Source organism: Tauraco erythrolophus, chromosome 17 (assembly GCF_009769465.1).
Source record: "Tauraco erythrolophus isolate bTauEry1 chromosome 17, bTauEry1.pri, whole genome shotgun sequence".
NCBI lineage: Eukaryota > Metazoa > Chordata > Aves > Musophagiformes > Musophagidae > Tauraco > Tauraco erythrolophus.
In genome coordinates, this window is record NC_141481.1 from 14175778 (window position 1) to 14199805 (window position 24028).

A 24028-nucleotide genomic window follows, 5' to 3' on the forward strand; every position below is an offset into this window, starting at 1 on the left:
TCTTGGGCTGGGACTGAGGTGGCCCTGGGCAAGTGCCAGGTCACGGCTGCGTTGCATGATTGTCTCTGTGAGCCCCAGTTTCCCTTTCTGTGAAGCACAGTGGTTTGCTTTATAAAAAGCTTGGAGATTTAGGACTTGTCACTCTCAGATAAGAGAAAACCAATTGGTAGGAACACCCAAGGCACCTCACCTCCCCAGAAGTCGGAAATGTGAGCAGCAGGAGTGCCAAAGCCTGGCCAGAGCGGTGCCATCTCAGCCAGGGCCAGGAGCGAGCACATCTGGAAGGGACTGGGCGCTCTGCGTCGGTTGATTGCAGGCATCTGTGGCGTGTTTCTTCCAAGGCTTCGCTGGCGGTTGGCTCTTGTCCTGCAAAAAAGGGGTTTGGTTGTGTCTTAGTAAACCATTTTTGGCCTGTCTGTTCTCCCTGCAGATGTCTGGCTGGTCCATCTGCTTAGCCCTTGGCCTCTGCTGCTGGCAGTGAGAGCACCAAGGCTTAACTACACCTTGGGCTGAAACGGGTCTCTTAATCAGGATCCTTCCTGAGTGGTTTATCCCTGTAGCGTGGGGTCCCTGTCTCCTGGGACAGGCTGGGAGTGCAAACACTACGTCTCTAGCTGTGGCTTTTGTGTTCAGCACTACAGTCCAGGGCTTTTGAACTAAATAGCAAAACTCCCAAGAACAGGATGAGGCCTGTGCTCCTCACGCTTTGGAACATGAGGCAGCCTTAAGTTCTGGGGGTGCAGAGAAGTTTAGGTTTGGTTTCCTTGGCTGGATGTGCCAGAAAGTGTGACACAGCCTGCCCAGGAAAGAGACTCCCTCGCAGGGATCCCTTTCTGCCGCCCAGCTGATGAGGACGTGGGGCTGCTGAGTTTCCAGGGCACCTCTCCATCCAGGGATGGGTGGTCCTGGGGGGAGGAAGACAGTCACAACCCCTTGAGCTGCAGCAAAGCCATGGGGGACTGAATGGGATGTTTCTATCCTATGCTCGGAAAGTGGCCTAAGCTGCAAAGCTGAGAGTCAACGAGCTCTCTGGGGTCCAGGCCAGTTCAACGTGAGCCTCCTAGTTAATGGGATAATGGTTTTACTGGTATAGCTTTACACCGAGACCTTTTCTGCCCTCAGCACACTCACAGCTCCCCCAGCATGCTGTAAGATCGAGCTTGTGTCTGTGGCTTCAGCCAAAATCCTTCCACCAGTTCACTCTGTGCTCGCCGTGGCTGTGTCTGGGGGAGGGGGCTCCGTTGTAGGACCCCACTTACTGATCACTGCTCTGTGCAAAGTGTTTTGGGATGCAGCAGGCAGCCCGCTTTCGGAACTGCGCTCAAACTGGGGAGCAAGCGACAGAGGACCAGGTACAGGACCTGTGCAGGACTCTTCTCTGCTGGGACTGTCAGTATGTGCTGTGCTGTATACTCTCATTTTGAACAGACTGGTGTGTATGGTGGCCAGTGGGATGCTGTCCGTCCTAGAAGAGTCTCCCGAGGAGTCTCATCTGCTGTTAAAACAGCTGTATGCTTGTAAAAGCAGCTAATGGTTACGGGTATTCCAGTGATTAGGGAGTCATTTCAAAAGATACCGGACTTCAAGAAAATACTGAACAGTCATGCAGGAGTGATTTGGAAGAACTTGACTTTGACCTTGCCACTTGCTCCTGAAAATCCAGATTTATGTGAGCTTAGTTAAATACTTGGACTTAATGCTACAGGAGAGCCTTCTCTGAGCCCAGGAAGATAGGTACGATTAACCCAACTCTCTGTCTCTCTTCTCCCACAGAGCAAACCTCCCATGACTAACAAATGCTGGCCTAGATTATGAGCTCAAACAAGAACGCTCGCTACAATCGTTTCTCCAGTGGCACAACAAACATCACTACTTCCGAAAACACTAACGGGGTGAGGCTTGGTGCTGTTGGCAGAGGGTGGCACCTAGGGCTGCTGCTTGTGTTCTCATCCTTGCTTTTGAGAAAACAAAGATGGCTGTTGAAAATACGGTACTTTTGGAGAGGGACTTTTTACAAAGGCGTGTAGTGACAGGACACGGGGCAATGGATTTAAACTGCAAGAGGGGAGATTTAGATTGGATATAAGAAAGAAATTCTTCCCTCTGAGGGTGGTGAGGCACTGGCACAGGTTGCCCAGAGAAGTTGTGGCTGCCCCATCCCTGGAAGTGTTCAAGGCCAGGTTGGATGAGGCTTTGAGCGACCTGGTGTAGTGGAGGGTGTCCCTGCCCATGGCAGGGGGGTTGGAACTGGATGATCTTTAAGGTCCCTTCCAACCCAAACCCTTCTGTGATTCCATGATTCTATACTTTCTTGCCACTTAAAAATCACAATATCTGCTGATTAAAGTTGGGAATATGGATGTACATTTTTTCACCAGTTCAGGAAGGATAGCAAGCCTTTGGGCTGTGCTGCGGTGGTACACACTGACCTTCGTTTTGTCAATATTTCAGACAAGAATGGAAACAACTTTTGGGCCAGCCTACTCTGCTGTGACAACCATCACAAAGGGTGAGTGTATTTCGTGCGCAGAGCTTCTCCCCGAAGTGCTATGTGTGAGTCCTACAGCTCTGTTGTTGTTGTTGTTTTACAAATCATAAAGCTGTTAGGAGAATCACTGTGTTCATTACAGACAGGTGCTGCGGTGCTGGTTTTAGTATTTTATGCAGCCCAAGTGTTACTTAATCAGAGCATCTGATCAGCAGGCAGGATGGAAATGAGCATGCACAGGAATTTTCTCCCGTTAGGCAGACTTAACAGTACCACTGGGAATCCCTTGCTGAAATCAGGATAGTACAATAGGGTTTGATACAGAGCTCAGTCCCAAATCTTATTTATCCCTGTGACTTTTCATGGAATCATTACCAGCACTGAAAGCTCCCATCTTCACTCTCTGCCTGACTGTGAGTCATTCTGGACACTTGGGTAAAACCCCCATGGCCATTTTTAGCTCAGACAGGAGAAGATCCAAGTGTACCTGCTCATTTAAAATTCTTGTGCTTTATTCCTCAAAGCCAGCAGGTGAGGAGTCTGAGCCCCGGCACGTGGTGTGAATGTAGGAAGAGGTCAGGTTTCATTCTGGAATAAAATATCCTTACTTTAGTAAAGATAAACTGTGGCACTTGACACTGATTTAGATAAGGAAATGAACATCAGCCTGGGAGAAATGTTTGGATTACATTTGTACAGGATTCTGGACTCTAGATGTTTTTGGACTCTTGAGTATTTACATTGAAAAATTTTATGTAAGTCAGTAATGTGATCTCTATACAAATATCTCCAATTTAATTTAGCATACTTCCCTTGTGCTACAAGAATATCCAGACTCCCTTGATGGAAGCAATTTTTGTTGTTGACTGAGATATGTGGGAGGATAAGGTTTCCTTTCAATAGTATTTTTAACCTATGGACCTGGTGGAGTATTGTCTGTGCTCTTTTCTGGGCAAGCTGCCTTCAGAGTGCCGCGTGCATTTTGGTGAGCTGTCAGAGATCAGGATTGTTCTGCCTGCACTGATATGTCCAGGTCAAGAACTGGAGTTGGGGACTCCCTAGTCTTTTCCTTTTCCAAGGAACAGTTACAGCTACAGAGACTGACTGGTAGCTTGCAAATATTGCTGAGGAACCTAAATGCTTCCTTTGTTTTGTTTTTTTTTAAAGCTGACGGGACCAATACTTTTAAACAGCATCGTCGGACTCCATCCTCCTCCAGCACGCTCACCTACTCCCCACGAGATGAGGACGATGGCATGGTAGGTGTTGCCAGGAACCCTCTTAGCTGGTTATATGTCAAATGAGAGATGTCTGATGCTTCTCTGGACTTCTCTGCCTCCCTCATCATTCCCGTGCACTGCGTTACATTGGAGGCAGATGTCTGCACCAGAGGCAGGACCAGCTTCAGCATTTCCTGGCCGCTCCCACGGTTGGTGCAGGGGGGAAGCAGAGGCTACTTCTGACCCGGGGCTTTAGGCTGGTACTGCTGGTGCTCGTTTTCAGACTGCTTGAAAATGGTATGTGGTTACAAAGCCCAGGAGCTGCAAATCCCACAGGCCTGCTCGTGAGGATGTGCCTGCCTCCTGATGTCAGCAGTGTGCTCCGGCTCTGCCGAGCTCGGGAGAAAACAGAGCTGCTGTCAGCGATGTCTGGGGCGTGTTGGATGGATCATCCAGCAGCACAGCTGCCCTGCAGTCCTGAGTAGAAAATCCGTTCCTCTTTCTGCCTCCAGATGGGGCTTCTGACCACAGGGAGCAGGTTGGAAACCTGCGGAAGGGGATGTCAGAGCCACAGACTGTGCTCGGCTCCTGGGGATTACATCATCGGGGTCTTCTCGCACAAACCATTCCAGTGTCTCACAATGTCTTTGTGGAAAAGCACTTTCCAGTTTTGTGCCACTTTCCAGTTTTGTGCCCAGCTTTCTCACTCATCGCACTCACTTCTGAGTAACTTCTTCTTGGGGACTTTAGTGATCCAGCAGGCCTCAGGGTTAGCTGCTTAAAGAGAAATTCAATTAGCTAAATCAATCATATCAAGAACAGCAAGAGGAAGGCAAACCTCAGTGAATGGACAGATAGCTCTGAGGCCTTGATCTTCTGTCCCTAGTGCTCCAGCCACATCTCATAACCACAAGCTCCTATTTAGATTTAAGGATGTGAGTAGTAGACTCTTCATATTAAGTTGCTGTAGACTTTGTCAGGTGACAAGACCCAGCTTCCAAGCCAGGGATAAATGGATCACTGCTGCTGAAGTTCAGCACTAGCAGAGACTGGGGTCAGCAACAGTATAAAGCTACCCCACTTCTTAAAATAAATTTGACACCAGATTGCAAAGAGCTTTATTGTCAGCATCCTGTAAAGTTCCTTCTGTTGCTCAGAGATCTTGCTGTGTTTTATGTCAGCATGTGTTTGTTTTTCCAAAAAGTCCTTTGAACATTTGCCTCGTGTCCTTGGCAAATGCCACTCTCCATCACATCGCTGACCCCGTGGTGCTGGGCCACCGCTCCAGGAAGCCCTTGGCTGTCAGCACTGGTCCTGTGGGCTGAAGGCTGTCACTGCACCCTTTTCATGAGCTGTACAGTCCCCACAGAGCACAGGTGAGGATTTTTCCCGAGGAGCAGGGGGTGCTGGGGACGTTACGTTTAGCCACGTCTGGGATTTCCCTTCCTCATCATTAAGTTTTCCCATCTCCAGAAGCTGCCAAGGGCTTGTCAGCCATCAGAGAGACAGCTGGAGACGAGTCAGAGCCCTCCTGTGACATCCACCACCCCTCTTTCTTTCTTTTTAAAGCTTCTCTTAATGAAACCAAAAGCAGAGCAGCGCGGTCTGCGTGCAAGGCGGGGATTACTGGGCGACTGCTGTCATCTTTCCTGAAAACAGTGCCACAGGTTCCCAGCCTCCCTATGCCTGCAGGGAGCGGGAACAAGGGCTGTACGAGAGCCTTCACGTGGAGGCTGCTTTTGTAGCTGACACGATGGGAACTGCACGTAGAGATTACAGCTGATGTTGGGGCAAATGCATGCTAATGGGTGAAGAGCTGACTGGCTGTCCAAAGTCTCTGGTTTACAGGGAGCTTCACCCCTGAACCAGAGGCTGGACTGAGTTACGGGCCAGCCACAAGCTATCCATCTTCCATCAAAAGACGTTTGAGCACTCCATCCTTGGGCCGTTAGAAGATGGACTGGCAGCTTTCCAGTACCTAAAGGGGGCCTGCAGGAAAGCTGGAGAGGGACTTTTTACAAGGGCGTGTAGTGCTAGGACAAGGGGCAATGGATTTAAACTGAAAGAGGACAGATTTAGGTTAGATATAAGAAAGAAATTTTTCACTCTGAGGGTGGTGAGGCACTGGAACAGGTTGCCCAGAGAAGTTGTGGCTGCCCCATCCCTGGAAGTGTTGCAGGCCAGGTTGGATGAGGCTTTGGGCAACCTGGTGTAGTGGAGGGTGTCCCTGCCCATGGCAGGGGGGTTGGAACTGGATGATCTTTGAGGTCCCTTCCAACCCTAACGATTCTATGATTCTATGATTTAGTGCAGAAATAGGCCTGATGCAGCTGTGGGGAGGTGGGACCCTTCCAACAGATCCTCCCAAATCCTAGCCTGTCCAAAGCAGTGCCACTTGTGCCACCTTGCCCCTTGGCTTCGGTGCATGCAAGTCCCCTCCAGCCTGGGCAGATGCCCGTAGGTTGGGGGTCCTGTGGCCTTCGTGCTCTGTTATTCTGTTTGCGGTTCACGAGCACCCTGCAGTCAGTCCCATAGTGCTGCCTGCTCTGCCCACGGCTAGTGCTGCAAAGCTCGCTCCAAGAAGCCAGGCTAGGAGTGGGAAGCAGTGCAGTGACCCTGCAGAGCTGAGGTCTCTCGTGTCTTAGCCTTGTTTGCTTGGCAAAAACAAGAGCTGCAGGTACCTAGAGGGGCAATAAACACCAGTGCACAGCTCTGCTCTTCAGTGTTGTCACTACAGCCTGAGTGGAGTGACCTTTCTCAGCACATCAGCTTCCCTCCTGCGTAGTTTACACCAGAATTAGCCCCGCCAGGACCCAGGGAGCTGAGCCCACAGTGTTGCACAAGCCTAGCAAGGCTGTGTCTCACACCCCTGCCTCCTGGAAGTGCTCTTGGGCTGCAGTCCCCCCTCCTCTCCGTCGGTGATCCACACAGGATGTTGCTTTTGATAAAATTGCCTCCCTGCAGAGCCTGTCTTTGCTGCCCTCATCTCTATGTCACCTCCAGAATGGGAACTATGCACAGTCATTCCTGTTATTTTAATAACTTCTGTTACTAGTGGAGGAAAATAACAAAATTAATGGATACACATAAAATTGATTTACCTCATTATAACTGTTCCTTGTCAAGGTTTACATATTTAGCTAATAAATATCCCTTCTTTAAGAAAAAGAGCTTTGTGCTTTGGCTTCTAAGCAGATGCAGCATTTCTGAGCTCCCAGGATCCCAGTATCATAAAAATTAAGAAGCAGAGCAGTGTGAAGAACCAGCAGGATCCTGGTCTGCTTCTCTTTTTCAGCACAGCAAGGACTGTGCTCCGGCTGCAGTGTGGTCTGTCTCTGGGGAAGACAGCAGCCTCTGAAGCTCATCTTACATCTTGCATTGCTGAATTTCCTGGCTGCCCCACTGGCCTCTTCCACTGCTTTTGTCTGCCCTCGGGTCTGACGTCTCACGCTTTCCCCCAGGGCGGAGGTTCAGACTGAACATGAGGAAAAGCCCATTTGCCCACAAGGCAGTGCAGGGCAGGAGCCCGGGGTGGCAGAGCCTCATCCATGCAGCTCTCCCTGTTCCAGCTGGGCATTGCTGGGGCTGACCTGAGCCAGGGCCAGGGAGAGGCCCTCTTCACGTGGGCAGCAGAGCCAGTGATCTCCAGAGCTCCTTCCAAACGGTGCTTCCAAGAGTTCGTGACTGACGTAGGCTACGATCAAGTCACGTATAGGTGTCATACGTGGAGGTGCGGGCAGCCTGGGCGTTGGTCATCTCTTGATGCTAAGGGTATGAGGCTTATGGCTTCGTTTTCCCATCTCTTTGTCAGCCCATCCGTTCTGCAACTTGAAGATTTTTATTGCTTCTCTCTGCACTCTTCCCAGTCTGCCAGCAGCATCTCTTCCAGAGTAACCCAGCAGCGACTGTGCTACCACCTGTTCTAGACCCCCAAATCCAATCACCCCGTGATCTGAAGAGTCTCCAGTTTCGCTTCGATGCCAAATTGCATCTTCATTTCATAGATTTCATAGATTTCTAGGTTGGAAAAGACCTTAGAGATCATCGAGTCCAACCATCCCTAAACCCCATTAAACCATATCCTCAAGTAGCTCATCCACCCTATTCTTAAACACATCCAGGGTTGCTATTTCACCCTTAGAGATGCACTGCTGGTTAATATTCCAGCAGCGGCGTTCCCTGAAAGCCAATCCCAAGGCCGCCGTAACCAGTGGGAATTTTCTTGATTGGTGCATGCGGTGTCCACTTAGCTCTGCCCTGGCGAGCAGGAAGCGACAGAGCCCGTCTGTTACCGAATTGAATAGAAGGAAGTCTCCACACTTACGCAGAGAAATTTGGCAGAAGTCAGATAGCGAGTGAAACAACAAGTGCTGCTGCAGAGATTGTAGAAACTGCAGAAGCTGGTAGCTGTCCCTGGGGGAGGTTTCCAAGGCTTTTTGAGAGGATTCATTCTTCCAAACCGTTGTGCACACGGTAAGTATGCAAACGAACGCACCGTTAGGAAAGTCACGGGCTTGGAATTCAGGTGTCAGCTTGGCTTAGTGTTAAACCTGACTGATGCCCGGCCCGTCTCCGAGCACGGTGCCGTGTTCCCGACTGCCGGGAAGGGCACGCGGCGGCGAGAAACGGTGCTTCTAGGGGCTGCTCAGCGCAGCTTGGCAGAGCAGATGGACAAACGGAGCAGCTGGGGTTTGTGAAGAGGGGGGGGCTGAAGCTGAAGTCTCTGTGTGTAGGGTTTTGGAGGGAGGGGGAATTATTTGCAGTAACGAGAACTGGTTTTGCTCTCTTTGAAGCCTCCCATCAGCACCCCGCGCCGCTCTGACTCTGCTATCTCCGTCCGTTCGTTGCACTCTGAGTCCAACATGTCCTTGCGCTCGACGTTCTCGCTCCATGAGGAAGAGGAGGAGCCAGTAGGTATTTGGGATTGTCTGAAGGAGCAGTATTAGGAAATTCAGTGTCAAAAGAGTAACTTGATGGATTGTTGTGAGTACATAGCTCTATCATAGACAGATTTTCATGATTCCTGGCAACTAAAAGCCTAGCTGTCAGGACTCCTGGATTTAATTTTGTTTCCACTACTGACTTCTCTAAGTTACTTTGCTTCCTTGTGTACCATTCCCCGTATGTAAAGAGGGGAAAATGGCTTTTCTGCTCAGAAAAACTGTAAGTCTTAGCAAGTCATGTGTGATTCCCTGGCTCTGCTGCAGAGCAGTAGGGGGTTGCGAGTCTTTAGGCTGGTGGTCTACCCCCAGGCAGCAAGACTAACACAGTTCCCCCCTGATTCAGAGCCCTGTCCTGCATTTAGGGCTGTGTGGCACCCCGCTGACTTGATTGTAAGCCCCAGGAGGGTGCAAGGAATTCAGGAGGGTGCAAGGAATTGTCCACATATGACTTGTGTTGGGAGAGGACACTTTTAAGCTGAGCTTAGCTTGTGACCCAGTCACTAACCCCAGACTTGATGCGTAAAAGGTCAGGCGGCGTTTTGCCACAGATCTGGGATAAAAGCGTGTGTTTCATATTTAGGAACCCAGGGGGTTGTGTTTGGAGTTCTGAGAGCAGCACAGGATGAAAAGACAGACCGAACTCCAGTGATTGATTTGAAATGCTCTGGAATGTGAGACCCTGCTCTGGCATGGAGTGGAGAGCTGTGCCTCTCAGGGAGGACGTGCTCAGACCTCATGCTCCGGCAGTCTTGGTGAACGAAACCGGAGCGATTGGTCCATTGCAGCAGAAACAATGTTGTTTCTGCTTCATAGGGAATGAAAGAGCCCTTCCTGCAGGATGTTTCAAAAATACAAAAGGGCAAGCTGTTTTAAAATTGCTTTTAATCTTCAGGCTTAGTATGAGGGACGTTTTTGACAATGCACTGTTCAGTCCAACCAAGCAAAAAGTACCAGGCAGTGCAGCTCGCAGAGTTCTAGTGACTTGAGTCACTGGCAAACAAGTTGGTCTGTGCAGTTTGCTGTCAAGTCCTGATCCCGCCACGTGCTGGTGACCACAGTTTGTGATGAGCTGAGGGTCTCCAGCCATTCCCAAGTTCATTCTTCCTCTGCCCCTTACATACTGGAGGTCAGCAGATCCAGACAAAAGTTTCTTTTGAGATAATGAAACCCTTAGCATGCCCTGTGCCCCAGGCTCCCCAAGGCTCACCGCTGAAGAGTTGTTTTGTTCCTTCTGCAGAGCTGGAGGCTCTTGCATTTGGACTAATCCCTGTGCTGTCTCTGTCCCTTTCTCTCCTCCTCTTCAGGAGCCACTGGTGTTTGCTGAACAACCGTCCGTGAAGCTGTGCTGCCAACTGTGCTGTAGTGTGTTTAAGGATCCAGTCATCACAACCTGTGGGGTAAGGCAGCACTCTTCCAACTCATGAGCTCCACAGCTGTCCTGTGTGACCTGTAGCGAAGCCCTGACTGTCCCCAGTGACTGTCCCCTGAGTGAGCAAAGACAAGGTGGCCCCTGACCAGGGAAGCCAGGGCAGCGCAGGAGCAGATTTCCCCACCAGGCAGCTCTGAAGCAGTCTGCAGAGGGGCATGTGGGGCACTCTGCAGTTAGGCAGAGAAGCCTGGGCCTTACTTAAAATTGCGTGGCTTTTCCTAGGAGAGCTGCACTGTCAGCCTCCTTATCCTGGCCACATTCAGTCTCCTCGGTGTGGCTTCAGTGAAGTCTGAAGCTCCTCGTTCCCTGTCCTGAAGGGCTCTGCAGAGTGGTGCTGCCTCCTGGGCACCCCAGGAGCAGCTGCTCTTCAGTTTTTAAGAAAGTGTTTCTTATAAAACAAGAATAGCTTGAAGCTTCATTTAGTTAATGCTTGCAAAGGGATTTGAAATCCTCTAATGGAAGGCACAGAGTATTATGAATATTCTTCTATATTCCATTTTACTGGGGTTTAATAGAAACTGTATATTATTCCTGTTTCTGTGCTACATGTGAAGAAAGATGGCTTTGTGACAGGCTCTCTAATGCTTCTGACATGCTTCTGATTGCTAGGATGGAGCTGTAGCAACAAAAGCAGAGAGCAGGATTGTTTATTGCAGTGAGGGTGCTATCCCCAGAGGTGTTGGAAGTTGGCATGGTTTTGCTGCACCGTTTCAGTAAGCAGCTCTTCACAGAGACACTGAGATTTACAGGTTAATATGGAAAAAAAAATCTGCTTCAGGAAGCAGACCAGCTTCATTTGCACTCCTGGTTTGGCAGCTCTGGAGAGAGCACCATGCAGCCTGTGCAGGGCAGGAAAAGGCCACATGAGCAGGGCAGCAGATAACAGCTCTGAAGAGTGACTTGCAGCCTCTCCAGTGCTGCTGCCAAGTGCTGGCCCTGTGGCAGGGGCATGTGGCCGAGGAGGCTCCAGGGAACCCACGAGGCGAGTTCAGGACGAGTGAAACGCTGCAACCCTTGTTCCTTTATATTCGTTAGCATGTTAGATTGAATTTGCTACTTTATCAAGTTGAATTGTTGCTGTACATTTTTGCTGTAAAGAATAGAGAGATAGAGAGCTATTTTAAATGGCAAAATTTACAGTGCATTTAATGGGCTTACAAACTAGCTGCCCCATCCACCTGACAGCAGGACAGCTTCAGCTATGTTAGAAGAGCTACAGAGGGATATATGTGATGGGCTGAGTGGCCAAGGACAGGGAGAGGCCAGATTTCCCCTTGCTCTTCCCCTTGAAAACTTCTCAGGGAAATGAGAGGACCGACCTGGACTAAAGTGGAGCATGAAGTAGAGAAACCCCATGCAGGCTTGGAGGGTAGGATTATCAGAGTGTGGCAGAGCATGCCCATGGCTTTGGCTTGCAACCTGGTCACGGACTGATCCTGAACAGGGCAGAACCCTCAGAGCTTCAGACTGTGTGCTTAATACTTCTCAGGAACAGGACCTGTGTTGCACTCTTAGCCGCCCGAGCAAGCAGCTGGTTTTTGCCCTGTGGTGCAGACTCAAGGGCATGCTGAGCTATAAAGCAGGCAGAACAGCTGCTGAGGCCCCTGTGCCAGAGGCTTTGGTATCTCCCACCTTTCTTTCCCATCGTTAGCCACAGGGAATAATTTGTCCGATGTTGTTTACGCTGACACTGCTGTTCCTCTTTGTCTCCACAGCACACGTTTTGTAGAAGATGTGCCTTAACATCTGGTGAGTACAGAACTGTTCTTGTGTGATGCAGCCAAAACACTGTTATTTGCTGGTTTGTTCGCTTTCATTTAAAAAGAAACCCACGGAAAGATGTCTGGAGGGCTTAAAAGAAGCTGTCAGTGATGGGCTGCCACTGCAGCAGTGAGGGGCTGGGACACGGGTGGCTGTGCAGCTCTGAGCCCTGATGGTATATGTTGTAGCATGGCACCACAGGGCTAGCCTCGGCTCTTGGGCACAGGATGTTCTCAAATCCTGGAATATGCAATGGATAATCCCAGGATAATACATGTCTCGCCCAGAGTTGACCCATTGATTTCAGACAGAATGCTTGCTGTGGCTGCCTGTCTAAGGAACAGGGGGGCTGTGTTTGGCAGAGACCCACCAAAGCCCTCCTCCCCCATCCTGTTAGTGCCAGCTCTCTGGCTGCTGATGGAGCCCATGCACAGCAGCACACAGAGCTGCTTTAGCTCACCCAGCTCTTCCAGAAACCTGGTGGAGCCCAAGTGTCTGGCTGCTGGCTGGCCTAACCAGCTCCCACTTGGTTTGGACTCTGTGCTATGAAAAAGACTTTATTTGGCACAAGCCTGTGCCCCTCTTGGAAAGCTGCTGTTCAGTGCAAAGCCAAGCCGTTCATATTACCAGAACAGCGAGCCCTCAGGAGGCTCCCTGGGGAGTCCAGCAAAACAGCAGCTCTCTCTGCCGTTAGATATTCATCTTCCACACGTGAGGGGTCTCTCTGCTTTGCATGCTGTCGCCGTTTCGTGCTGGATCTATCCCAGCCAACAGATTTGTAGCAAAAGGCTTTGCAATTGCAATCCTGAGTTGCTCGGTTTTGCTCCTGCCCTCAAAGCTCATGCCTTTGCTTCACTGCAGCATCCCTGGCCTGCAGTGCTTCCTGGAGAGGTGCTCCATGCCCCAAGCGTGTCGTTGTTTGAGAGGTGTTTGGATGATGCCCTCAATAACACCTTTTAACTTGGCCAGCCCTGAACTGGTCAGGCAGTTGGACTGGATGACTGTTGTAGGTCCCTTCCAACTGAAATAGTCTGTTCTGTTCTATTCAGTGCCCCGCTGGCAGCAGAGGAGCTGAGCCCCAGGCCTGGGTGGGGGAACGGGTTATGTGTGGGGCACCCGCTGATTTGTGGTCACTGCCTGTGAATACTCTCACACTTCAGCAAGCACAAGGTAGTCTAATTAGCGTGGCCTTCTTTCACTGGCAGCCAGCTCAAATTATCGTGGATTAACGTAAACCATAACTTTTCACCAAGCCCCAAGACAAACCAGAGATAGAGGCTTGCACACCTTGTGTGAACATTCATGGCTTATCCCACTGTCACCAGTCTGGGAGTTGGCCGTCTTGGCCAGAGAAGACAAAAGAATAAAATCTCCTGCAGTGTCTCTGCCCTTGCTGACTCCCTCTCTTTTTCTTCCCTGCCTGGCAGAGAAGTGCCCCGTGGACAACGCCAAACTGACCGTAGTGGTTAACAACATTGCGGTGGCTGAGCAGATCGGAGAGCTCTTCATTCACTGCAAGTATGGGTGCCGGCCCGCCGCCAGCAGCAAGCCCGCTGCCTTCGAGGTGGACCCCCGGGGATGCCCGTTCACAATTAAACTGAGTGCCAGGAAGTAAGTGGCTTGTTACCAGCGTGCAGCCGCTCCGGGGGGAGGGCTCCACCACCAGCAATCTGCTGTGGTGTCTGAGCTGTCCCGCAGCTCCTGGGGACAGCGCAACTCCTGCCAGCACTGCTCTGCTGGGGCATGGGAACGGGTAGAGTGACTGGAGCGGACAATTCTTTCCACTGTGTCTCAGTCTTAGGATGATGGCAGATGGGCTGGTTTCAGGGAAAGGATGCTGTTCGCTCCTCCCAGCTTCCCTGAGTGTCTCAGCACTGGGACAGGGGATACAGTGTGAAAGCAGCCACCTCACATCTGGGATGAAACGCTGTGTCTATGGTCAAGCAGAGACCTGGGGGGTTTTTTTTGGAAGAGGACTTATCCTAGTTATAGCCTAGGAGCCTGAAATCTATCTCCCTCCCCAGCCTAAATGCATTCACTGTCTTCCCCATCACCTGGCCATTGCCTGTTGCTGATAGCTGCCTGAAGGCTCAGCCGAGCAGCTGCAGAAGTAGATGTTCCCTGCGTAAACGTGGCCTATTATTATTCTCAACTTACTGGCCAAATGAGAATTTAAAGCTGCACTTGCAGTCTTAGAGCAGGAAGCTTTCGATCATCTGAAGTCTCACAGGGCTGGTTTGCTCTTTTCCTGACGATCTGTGTTGTTTCCATTAATTTTTGCTTATTGCTGATCTTCCCTCCTTTTGCTTCTCTCCACGGGCAGAGATCATGAAAGCAGCTGTGATTACAGGCCAGTTCGCTGCCCCAATAACCCCAGCTGCCCACCTCTCCTGAAAATGAACCTGGAGGCACATCTGAAAGAGTGCGAGCACATAAAGTGTCCCCACTCCAAATACGGGTAAGGAGCTGATGCTTTTTAGTGGGAAGGATGCACTGAGCTCATTTCTGAGCTGCTTTTCGGCTACTGCAGCCCTGGGATAGCCCCATGGGCTCTGAGCAGCTCTACCCAGTGCTGTGCACTGGCCGGAGACGGAGGTCAGGCTTGCAGGGCTTGCAGAAGGCAGCCCCCAAGCCCCGTGCTGAGAACAGGCAGGTCACGCTGCCCAGCTGTAAGCCCTGCTGTCAGCCGAGGAGGAGAGTGAGGTGCGTAGGCAGAAGAACCAGCTGGAGGAGAGTCAGAGCAGTGGATGTGGCCAGAGCCACGCAGGGAGGAGGATGAGTACAAGAGTAACGAAGCACCATGGTGGTGTCTTTCAAACCAGTCCTGTTCCCGGGGCAAGGGAAGTGCTGATCAGCCTCTGAGGGTTGATTGTCACCCGAACAGGAGCGCAGCCCGAGCCGGGGGTTCCCTGCAGGATGCACAGCTGAGGTTACTGTTGCAGGAAGACATGTCTTGGCAGAAGCAGAGCAAGGCAAGTCCTGACAGAGCAGCACTGACTCCTTGCCATGCTGCAGGCCCAAGTCAGCACCTGCTGAGGTCAGCTACAGTTTTTTCCATTGGTTTTGGTGGCTCTTAGATTGGGCTCCTGGAGAGCACGCAAACTGACACCACATTCTGTGTCTTGCTTTTCCTTGCAACCACCTAGACAGACAGACAGTTCAGTTTGGGGCCAATGCCCTGGCTGGAAGAACGGCAGCTGCTTGGCTCTGTGTTGCCCTGCAGTTGGCAGCACTCAGCGGGATGGCGAACCGCAGTGCCACTGCTCCTGGTGAAAGAAGCAGGACAGCTGGGGACCCACACAGCCCTCTGACCTCCCTCTGAGGAGCCAGCTGAGCAAGGAGGCCTCCAGTGTGAGCCCTGCTCCAGCCAGCATCTGCCTTTCTCTTTAGGTGCACATTCATAGGAAATCAAGACACTTATGAGACCCACTTGGAGACTTGCAAGTTTGAGGGTCTGAAGGAGTTCCTGCAGCAGACAGATGATCGCTTCCATGAGATGCAGGTGGCAATGGCACAGAAGGACCAGGAAATTGCCTTCCTGCGCTCCATGCTGGGGAAGCTCTCAGAGAAAATCGACCAGCTGGAGAAGAACCTGGAGCTTAAGTTTGGTGAGTCTGCATCGGATGAGCTCTGTGGCCAGAGCTGTGGGGACAGGGCAGCTCTTTGTTAGGATGGTGCACTACGAGATTCATTGCATGTTTAAAACCGGCGCTGAGCAGGTTTCAGGAGGTTCACATATTCCTTGCAGAGGAACAAATAGGGATTCCATCAACTTCACTGCTACCAGAACATCATGGGACCCAATCCTGCCATCACCGATCACAGGGCAAGTCCTAGAAGTGCCTGCAGGCAGTCGCCACCTTTCTCCCGTGAATTTTTCCTGTGCAGTCCATGGGCACAGGCCTCCAGAAAAATCAGCGAGTCAAATAGCCAACAATGCAGCCATCCTGGAGCAAGCATGGTTCTTGGACACCTTTGCTGTGCCCAGCCCTGTCTTGCTCTTGAAATTTGCTGAGTCTTCAGCATCTGAAGTACAATTTGCTTTTGAGTAGCAGACACCCTCCTGCTTTTCCCTGCTAACAGCAGTACCTTCTCCTCCCTCCTTGTTCAGAGGTTAGGTAGCAGTGGGTGTCCTCTGCCTGTTCCCCAGGACGCTGTCACCAACTCTGCAATGACTAAGGGCCTGTCCATCTCTTGTAGATGTGCTGGACGAGAACCAGAGCAAGCTGAGCGAGGACCTGATGGAGTTCCGCAGGGACGCCTCCATGCTGAACGTGAGGAGGGGGCCGGGCCCCGCGGTGGAGTAGGGATTGCAAGCAGTTAGCTGGCTCTGCTGCTAGTTGGGCTTCTCCTGCAGTGGGGGCAGTCTTTGAGGTTCCCTCCTGCTTGCTGGCTCTGCACACCCCAGGTTTGGTTGCTTCTGCTGCAGTTGGGATCTGGCTGAAGGTTTCCTCTAGGCTGAGTCAAAGGCAGCTCAGTGAGCACATGCTGGTCGCGGCATCTGGGCTGCTGGTTTAATTGGCTCCACTGCCTTTTCTCAGCCCGTTGCTGCTCTGGAAATGTGTTAACAGAGGAAAGGACCCCTGCAACAAGGAGAGAACCCTCTACTCCAAAGCCTGGCCACTCCTGTACCTTTTATACTAGCCGGGGACAGTATGCCCTTCTCCTTGCCTGCAGAGGAAGCAGGAAGATAAGCAGATCCCTGCTAACAGGCTGGGAATGAGAGCCTTCTCATGATTTTGGACATTATTCAAACACTGATGTTAGATAGACATTCATCCCTAGTTCAGGCAGCCTGCATCCCACTGAGTGTACTGATCAGGCGGACCTCACCCTGCTTTGCCTAAGCATCCTAACAAAGAGGTTCCCCATGGATGGAGTAGGGACTGGGCTGTGGAGGAGACTACAAAGAGAGCTTCTAATTCTTCTCCAGCAAGGTGGGCTTCCAGAGCTCAGCTGAGCAAGCAGTGCCCATAACCAATTTGACTATTTTTAGCAGCCAGGTGAATGGCAGAGCAAGGGCAGTGTATTCTGAAAGGTATTTCTGTGCCTGCCTGAATACTGAGGAGTTTAGTGCAGGTCTGAGATGCTGTCAGAGCCCCACGGTCTCTGGAGGGAGGTGACAGAGGGATGTACACGTGCAGTCCTAGAGCAGGAGATGACTGATCAGAAGATGAGTCAGCTGCTGAGGGAGGGCCTTCACAGGGAGCCAAGACCTGTCCAAAGGCAAGAGTGTTTTAGCAGTGGAGGGGGACAGTCTTAAAGCCATGCCCCGAAGGGCAGACTGGTCTTGATGACCCTGCAGCTCATGCAGCTTGTTCTGTTTTTCAGGATGAACTCTCCCACATAAATGCTCGGCTCAACATGGGCATCCTTGGATGTGAGTATGCATGTGGTTGTCATCCTCTCAGGCTGGGTTTGGGTCCGTCGCCCAGTGAGCCTTTTTAGGCATGGTCACAGTTGTCTCTGGGTGCAGCAGTGATTTGTTCACAGGATCACCGCTGCTTCGGGAAGAAAATACTGGTGGGAGAGTTTGCCAGAAGCACTGGCTGAAAGGGAACTCGCAGTGCTGCAGGGTTGTTAGCTGCTGGGGGGAGATGTCAAGTGGACTCTGCATCTCTGGCCTCCCTAGGGAGGGAGTTGCATTAGGGAAACGGGTCCTGGGGCTCAAAGCAGTGATAAGTTGATGAGCTGTAAGGGTGGGACATGAAACCCTCCAGCCAGACTGGGAGGGTCTCACAGTTCCTTTTGGCCTGCAACAACATGAAGTGCAAGGAGGACCCAGTGGGCCAGTGCAGCAAACTCTGTCTCCTCCAAACTCGCTGTGATACGGCACAGCACTCTTCTCCCACCTCTCACCTGCCCTCTTGTTTCTGTAGCTTATGATCCTCAGCAGATCTTCAAATGCAAAGGGACCTTTGTGGGACACCAGGGCCCGGTCTGGTGTTTGTGCGTTTATTCCATAGGAGACTTGCTCTTCAGTGGCTCTTCAGACAAAACCATTAAGGTAAGAGCTTCCCTCTGCTGTGTATCTTCAGCATTTGTAGATGTGCTTTAGGGGGGACAGAAGCTGAGCTGCAGTTTGCAGGGTGGGAGGATGTCACTTCCCAAAGTTTCTCCCAAAGAATCTTCGGTGATTCTTTGCAGTTATGGTTGGGCAAAATTCTCTCTGAGGAAACGTTATGTGATAGTGAAATCAAAAGACAAATAGTGGGTTTTGCAAAGCCCTAATTAGAATCTCATTCCTGCTGCTCGTGGTTTTGCTTTATATGGTGTTTAAGGCATTCAAGCATATTTCAGCTCCTGGTTTTATTTTCCCTCGTTACAAAAAGTCATCTTAGAAAAAAAACATTTTTCCCTGATCAAATGCGTCCTTTTTCCATTTTATGGCATGTTTGTTTTTCTTTGTCCTGTTTTCAGTAACTCAAACTGACAGCACTGCTCCAGTGCAACCTAAACGACAGCTCCCAATGTCACCACGTTGGCTGCTGGTGGCTGCTGGCCGGGCTGCGGCGCCACGCCGGCTGCCACGACTGCCCTGCCAGCAGCAGAGCTTTGCTTTAGTTTCTTTGAGCGATAGCAGGAGACACATGGCAGAAAATGGACATCCCTGTACTTTACTGAAAGAAAACAGCTTTCTCCACTGTCCTGGCTGCTCTGGGCACCACGCTCCCATGTTTTCTCTCTTGAGCGAGCGGTGTGTGCTCAGTGGGCACTGGCAGAGGAGGCCATGCTGTGCCACCAGAGCCCTCGGACGGGGCATGAATTGCTAAAGCAGGAGCCCAGGAGCTGGTTCAGTGCGTTGCGCTGGCCGGGGCTGTGGGAGGCAGTAAGGGAGAGGGCTGTGCTGCTCTCCAGTGTCTCGTTAACTTCAACCTGACCCTTTGCAGTAAATTTCCTTTCCTAGACAAGCTTATCTCTGCCCGGGAGCCCGGAAGGCTGGTGCCCAGGTGACAGCCTGTTTCCTCGTTTCAGTGCTTTTGTGGCGTTGCTGACATCCTGCCGGGGTCTGCAGCTGCTCTGTCTGCCAGCATGTGACCTTCTGCTGACTTGTGTTTCCTGTTAGGTGTGGGATACCTGTACCACATACAAGTGCCAAAAGACCTTGGAGGGTCACGATGGAATTGTACTGGCTCTCTGCATCCAGGGGTGAGTGGAAAGGGACACCTGCCCCTGCAGGAGGGAGTGGGCAGAGCACTGGGGCTCCTGATCATGCCGTCGCCATTCCCATCCTCAGTCCTGCACGTGCCAATATCGTGCACGAGAGGCACATCTTGCCTCTTTGCTCTTTAAAAATCGACAAAGCACCTATCTCTTTGGCCTCCCCTGCTGTCCAGGCTTCCTTCCCTGGTCGCCAGTGGGGTGCCTGGCCTCTTGCTTGAAGGGCCAGTCCAGCCTCGCCTCCCCACAAGACCTGGGTTCCACTCCTGGGGTTGGCATGTTTAGTCTTGGCCCAGTGAGGCTGTGGGACTGCAGCTCCTCGCCCAGCACGGTGCCTGGGAACGAGCTGGGACCCTGCACTTGTTGATCTCCCTCACTGACCTCCTTTTGTTTTCTGGTGACATTACAGGAACAAGCTGTACAGTGGCTCTGCTGACTGCACCATTATTGTGAGTACCCAGGACCCCTGCTCCGCTTCGCAGTTGGGATGGGAGACCTACAGGCTGTTGTAGAGCAGGGACCTGCATCCTTTTCTCCATAAGGCTCTGCAGCTGCCAGTGGTGTAAGAAAGACAGATAAGCCATGTGTGCTTTATCCACTGCCTTCAGCCAAGTTTCTTGGGGGTTGGATTTGGGTGTTTCCTGCAGGCTGGATTTCCTGCTCCTTGCTCCTGCCTGGGGAGCAGGAGGCTGGTGCTGCGAGCTGGGGCAGGGTGGTCAGTCCTGATCAGGCCAGGATAGTGGCTCCTACAGGTGCCCTGTCCTGCCTGTGTTTCTTCCCTGTGTGTGACTGCCTGCTTCCAGAGGCAAAGAGGAAGGGCTTCAGCAGAAGGGCCTGCCCCTGCCCCTCACGGGCACTCTTCTTCTCCTTTGCAGGTCTGGGATATTCAAAATCTGCAGAAAGTGAACACGATCCGAGCACATGACAATCCTGTTTGCACTTTGGTCTCCTCGCACAACATGCTGTTCAGTGGCTCTCTCAAAGCCATCAAGGTAGAGCTCTGGGGTGGCTCCTCTTGGTCTGGTTGGGGATTGATGGTACAAACTGTCAGGCAGCAGTGTCCAAACAGGAAGAAAGTGGCATTTTGGTCTGTAGGTGACCTTGTTGCTACGCTCTCCTGAGCCACACAGAGAAGCACAGCTGTACAGAGCAGCCAGCAGTGCAGAGGCTTAGTCCATGCTCTGTGCTGAAGTCAGAGATGTTCTGAGATCTGGCTGGAAAAGTGACTTTTGTTTCTTCTGACTCTATAAACCTGAGTCTGCAAGTAGAGTATCTTGGCATTTCCTGAGCACCTGTGTCCTCGGGCGCCCAGTGAACCTACTCAGACCATTGGGAATTGCCTCTGCAGTCCAGAATTGGCTGGGGATTGGGGCTGCCTGTTTTGAAACCCCCTCCAAAGGATCTTGAATCTGCATTCGTTACCTAAAGCATGCAGAAACCAGGGAACAGCTTTGCAAGTTGCCCTTTAAAGCCTTGGCTAGATTCCCTTGGTTCTGCTTCCAGCTCCTGGCGAGATGGCTTATGGGACCATCCATCTGTAAGAGGGCGCATGCTCTTTTCTTGGTCTGGGGCCTGGAGTGCTTCAGCTATCTAGCGAGCGCTTGGGGCTGGAGGAGCAACGAGACAGCACTAAGCAGAAGGAGAACTTGGGGCCTTCTGCTTTTGTTGTCTGCAGCCACTTTCTGCCAGATGAGCCGAGCAGGCTCCGAGCGGCGGTGTGAGCTCCGTACGTCTCTGCGGGCTGGGGGTTTTGGGCAGGGTTTCCCAGGAGCTGTGGGAGTGGAGCTTTGTGGGGACAGGCTGGGAGTGGAAGTCCAGAGCAGTTCTTTACTGCCAATTTGGATTAGGTTTTTTCAAGCCCATGGATCTGCTAGGAAAGGGTCTCTGCCAGTGATAATGCAGGCTCCAAGCGAGCTCTCCAAGCAGGGAACATGCTTATTCAGCATAGTTATTGTGTGTTTTATCTGCAAGTCAGTGGGTTCAGGTGATTCTCACCGGGCAGGAGAGCCAGCACAAGGTTCCCCATAGAGAGCTCTCAGAGCCCGTGCTGGGTGGGTGGGCAGGGGTGGGCAGCGCCTGGCCCCCGAGCTGGAGCCTGACCTGTTCTGCCCCATCACTGCCCAGACCCACTGAGACTCTCCTCCATGACCGTGTGCCCGTTTATGCTTTCCACAGGTCTGGGATATTGTAGGTACCGAGCTCAAACTGAAGAAGGAGCTGACAGGTCTCAATCACTGGGTGCGAGCGCTGGTGGCTTCTCAAAACTATCTCTACAGTGGATCTTACCAAACAATCAAGGTGAGCCCCTGAGACTTGTGGCAACTGTAAGTCACGGCTCTCCCCGTGCCTCTACGTATCTGTATCCTGCAGCACGGGTTGGTGGAGCAGGACAAAAGGCAGCTGCTGGGATGCGAGAGCACTGCCGTGGCGTTGCTGACACACTGGGTTTTGCTGCGCTGATTCCATCTTTGCAGGCACAAAGGCTGGGCTCTGGCTGGTCCTTGGGGGCGCAGCTGCCGGGGGATGCTCGCTCAGACAAACGCAGCCTCACCGCCCTGGCACCTCGCGCTGCCCCCGCAGCTGCCGCAGCGTTATCTGCACCGACAGCCCTGCTGATAAGAGAAGGTCACTGTCTGGCTGCAGACTTACCACGAGGCTGCGTGTGGTTTGCGAAATGCCCTCACCTGTGTTGGCTCGAGGCTTTGATGAATAGTTCACCTCTCAGCGTCTGGGTGACACGAGAGAATTTCAAGTTGCCCTCCTCAGGGCAGATTACATCCATGTCATTTGTCTGCATCAGTTTTTAGTGCTATCAAGGACTGGGTTGTGCGTGCACACGTGTGTGCGTGGTCGCACACAAAGAGAGTGCCATTTCCACAACTTTTTCAGCCTGGATGTTCAAAGCTGGGCAACCAAATAAGATAGCAAGACTTTGCTCATCAGTACTGCAGATTCCCAGCTGGATAGATTTGTTCTTAAAGATGTGATCTGGGCACACACGGAGCCAGGCTGACTCTGTGCAAAGCTGGAGAATAGCTTCAAGGGAGCTCCCTCCTGGGTCTCATCCTGCCTTTGCTCCGGCATCTCTTTCAGATCTGGGACATCCGCAACTTGGAGTGCGTCCACGTGCTGCAGACGTCAGGAGGCAGCGTCTACTCCATCGCTGTGACAAACCACCACATTGTGTGTGGCACCTACGAGAACCTCATCCATGTAAGGACTGCGGGGTTCGACGCGCTGGTTGGCTTGAGACTGGGGGAGAAAGGCAAGGAGATGGGGGCCTGGCTCTGCCGGTGCCCTTTGTGGCACACCCGGAGCATGGCTGCACAGCACCCACCCCAGAGGTGTGCGTGGAGGTGGGCACACCTCTCGGAGGAGAATTCGGGACCTGCAGCCCAGTGCAATCTCCGAGCCCTGCTCTCCTCTGACAGGTCTGGGATATAGAGACAAAGGAACAAGTCCGCACACTGACCGGGCACGTGGGTACGGTCTACGCCCTTGCTGTCATCTCCACGCCAGATCAAACCAAAGTCTTCAGTGCATCGTATGACCGGTCTCTCAGGGTACGTGTGCAGGGCTGTGCAGCTGCGTCTGTGTGTTTGGCTCTGTCGTTAAAACACAGACAGCCACGAGGGAAAGGGAGGACGGGGGGTCCTCATCCCTGCATGCCATGTGGCCTCGTGTTTGATTTGTGGCATCTGGCTCGAACCCTGTGGCACACAGCATCCCCTGTCCGTGCCGGTGCTCGGGGTTGTGCCAGAGCCCTGTGCCGCTCGCTTGACTCATGCCTCCTGTGTGCCCACAGGTGTGGAGCATGGACAACATGATCTGTACTCAGACGCTGCTGCGACACCAGGGCAGCGTCACCGCCCTCGCCGTCTCCAGGGGCCGCCTCTTCTCCGGCGCTGTGGACAGCACTGTAAAGGTTGGTTTCCTCAGGCTTCTCCTTGATGGTTTGGTCTCTTCCAGTACTAGAAGTAGGGCATTAAATGAGTTAGAAGCCATCTTCAGACAAACAAGCAGATGGTTCTTAATGGGTGGGAGGTTTAACTCCTGACAGAGGGTGTTGCGGATGCTGGAAGCCCAAAGAGAAGCTCCACAAGAGGATGAAGAGAGGCCCACGGAGCTGCTCGGAACAGTCACTGCCATGGGTTCCTCTTGTCTCCTCCGCAGGTCTGGACGTGCTAGCGAGAGCCCCACGCTCGTCCTGCACACGGAAAGGCCAAACCCTCCTCCCTCCGTCGGCCTGCTGGGTGACTAACGCCACTACGAAAGACCCGCTGCAGCTCCTCTCCGCACCGACCACTGCCTGCCACTGCCCGCCGGCCGGTGCCCCCACCCACCAGGACCCCGGCTGGCAGCTCTCAGGACGGGTCTGGCCCACGGCTGCTCCAGATGTTCCCTCAGATCTGCCATATACGATTGGAGATGCAGAGGAAGCCGTGCCGGTGCCAGCGCCTTCTGCACCGCAGGGTGCCCTCCTCTGCCTGCGTCCCCCTGAGCTGGGGAGCGCCCTGTGGGGCAGGGCTGGAGCGGAGCTGGGCCCCCTGGCATGGGCAGCCCCGCAGGGCACTGGTGCCGATGCAGCACAGCCCTCAGCCGGTGACGGGACTGAATGGTTCAGCTTGGCACAGGCAGGAGCCAGCCCGGCCAGGGCAGCGATGCCAGGAGGCTTCTCCCTTTGTACATGGTGGGCCTTGCCCTGGGTTGGGACCCCGACCCTTTTCTCTCTCTACTATTTAATTTGAATGCCAAGAAGTCGGGCTGATCCGTCTGGGAAGAGGTGTTTTCCTGAGTAGCCAGGTACGATTTTTATGCCACAGCTAGTTCTCAACAAGTAACACAAGCCCATTGTTCACCACCCTGTAATTATGGTCTCCACATTAAAGAGAAAAAGTCTCTGTTGCATTTTTACTCACATTTTCTACTGTTTTTAAGATTGTAATATAGATTTTATTATTTCTTCATTGACAATAAAAGTGGAAAGAGTTGTTCCTGGCCAGCGTGAGTTATTGCAGGCTCTCGG

General features: G+C 52.3%; 1 protein-coding gene across 1 annotated transcript; it reads left to right on the top strand.

Moving 5' to 3' along the window:
• Positions 1-1781: 1781 nt before the first annotated feature.
• Positions 1782-23419, top strand: TRAF7 (TNF receptor associated factor 7). Its single transcript, XM_009990991.2, has 20 exons — positions 1782-1892; positions 2452-2509; positions 3656-3747; positions 8502-8618; positions 9956-10048; positions 11796-11829; positions 13269-13452; positions 14165-14299; positions 15232-15449; positions 16042-16115; positions 17173-17221; positions 17721-17848; positions 18908-18990; positions 19412-19451; positions 19878-19994; positions 21178-21300; positions 22096-22215; positions 22434-22565; positions 22808-22927; positions 23176-23419. Exons 1-20 carry the CDS (start codon positions 1812-1814, stop codon positions 23188-23190), a joined length of 2013 nt encoding a protein of 670 aa, XP_009989293.1. The 5' UTR covers positions 1782-1811; the 3' UTR covers positions 23191-23419.
• The last annotated feature ends 609 nt before the right edge of the window (positions 23420-24028 follow it).

Coding starts and splice junctions, on each gene's coding strand:
- TRAF7 (XM_009990991.2), top strand. CDS start 1,812: ATGAGCTCAAACAAGAACGCTCGCTACAATCGTTTCTCCAGTGGCACA. Junction 3,748..8,501: donor GAGATGAGGACGATGGCATG/GTAGGTGTTGCC, acceptor CTCTCTTTGAAG/CCTCCCATCAGCACCCCGCG. Junction 22,216..22,433: donor CCTACGAGAACCTCATCCAT/GTAAGGACTGCG, acceptor CTCCTCTGACAG/GTCTGGGATATAGAGACAAA.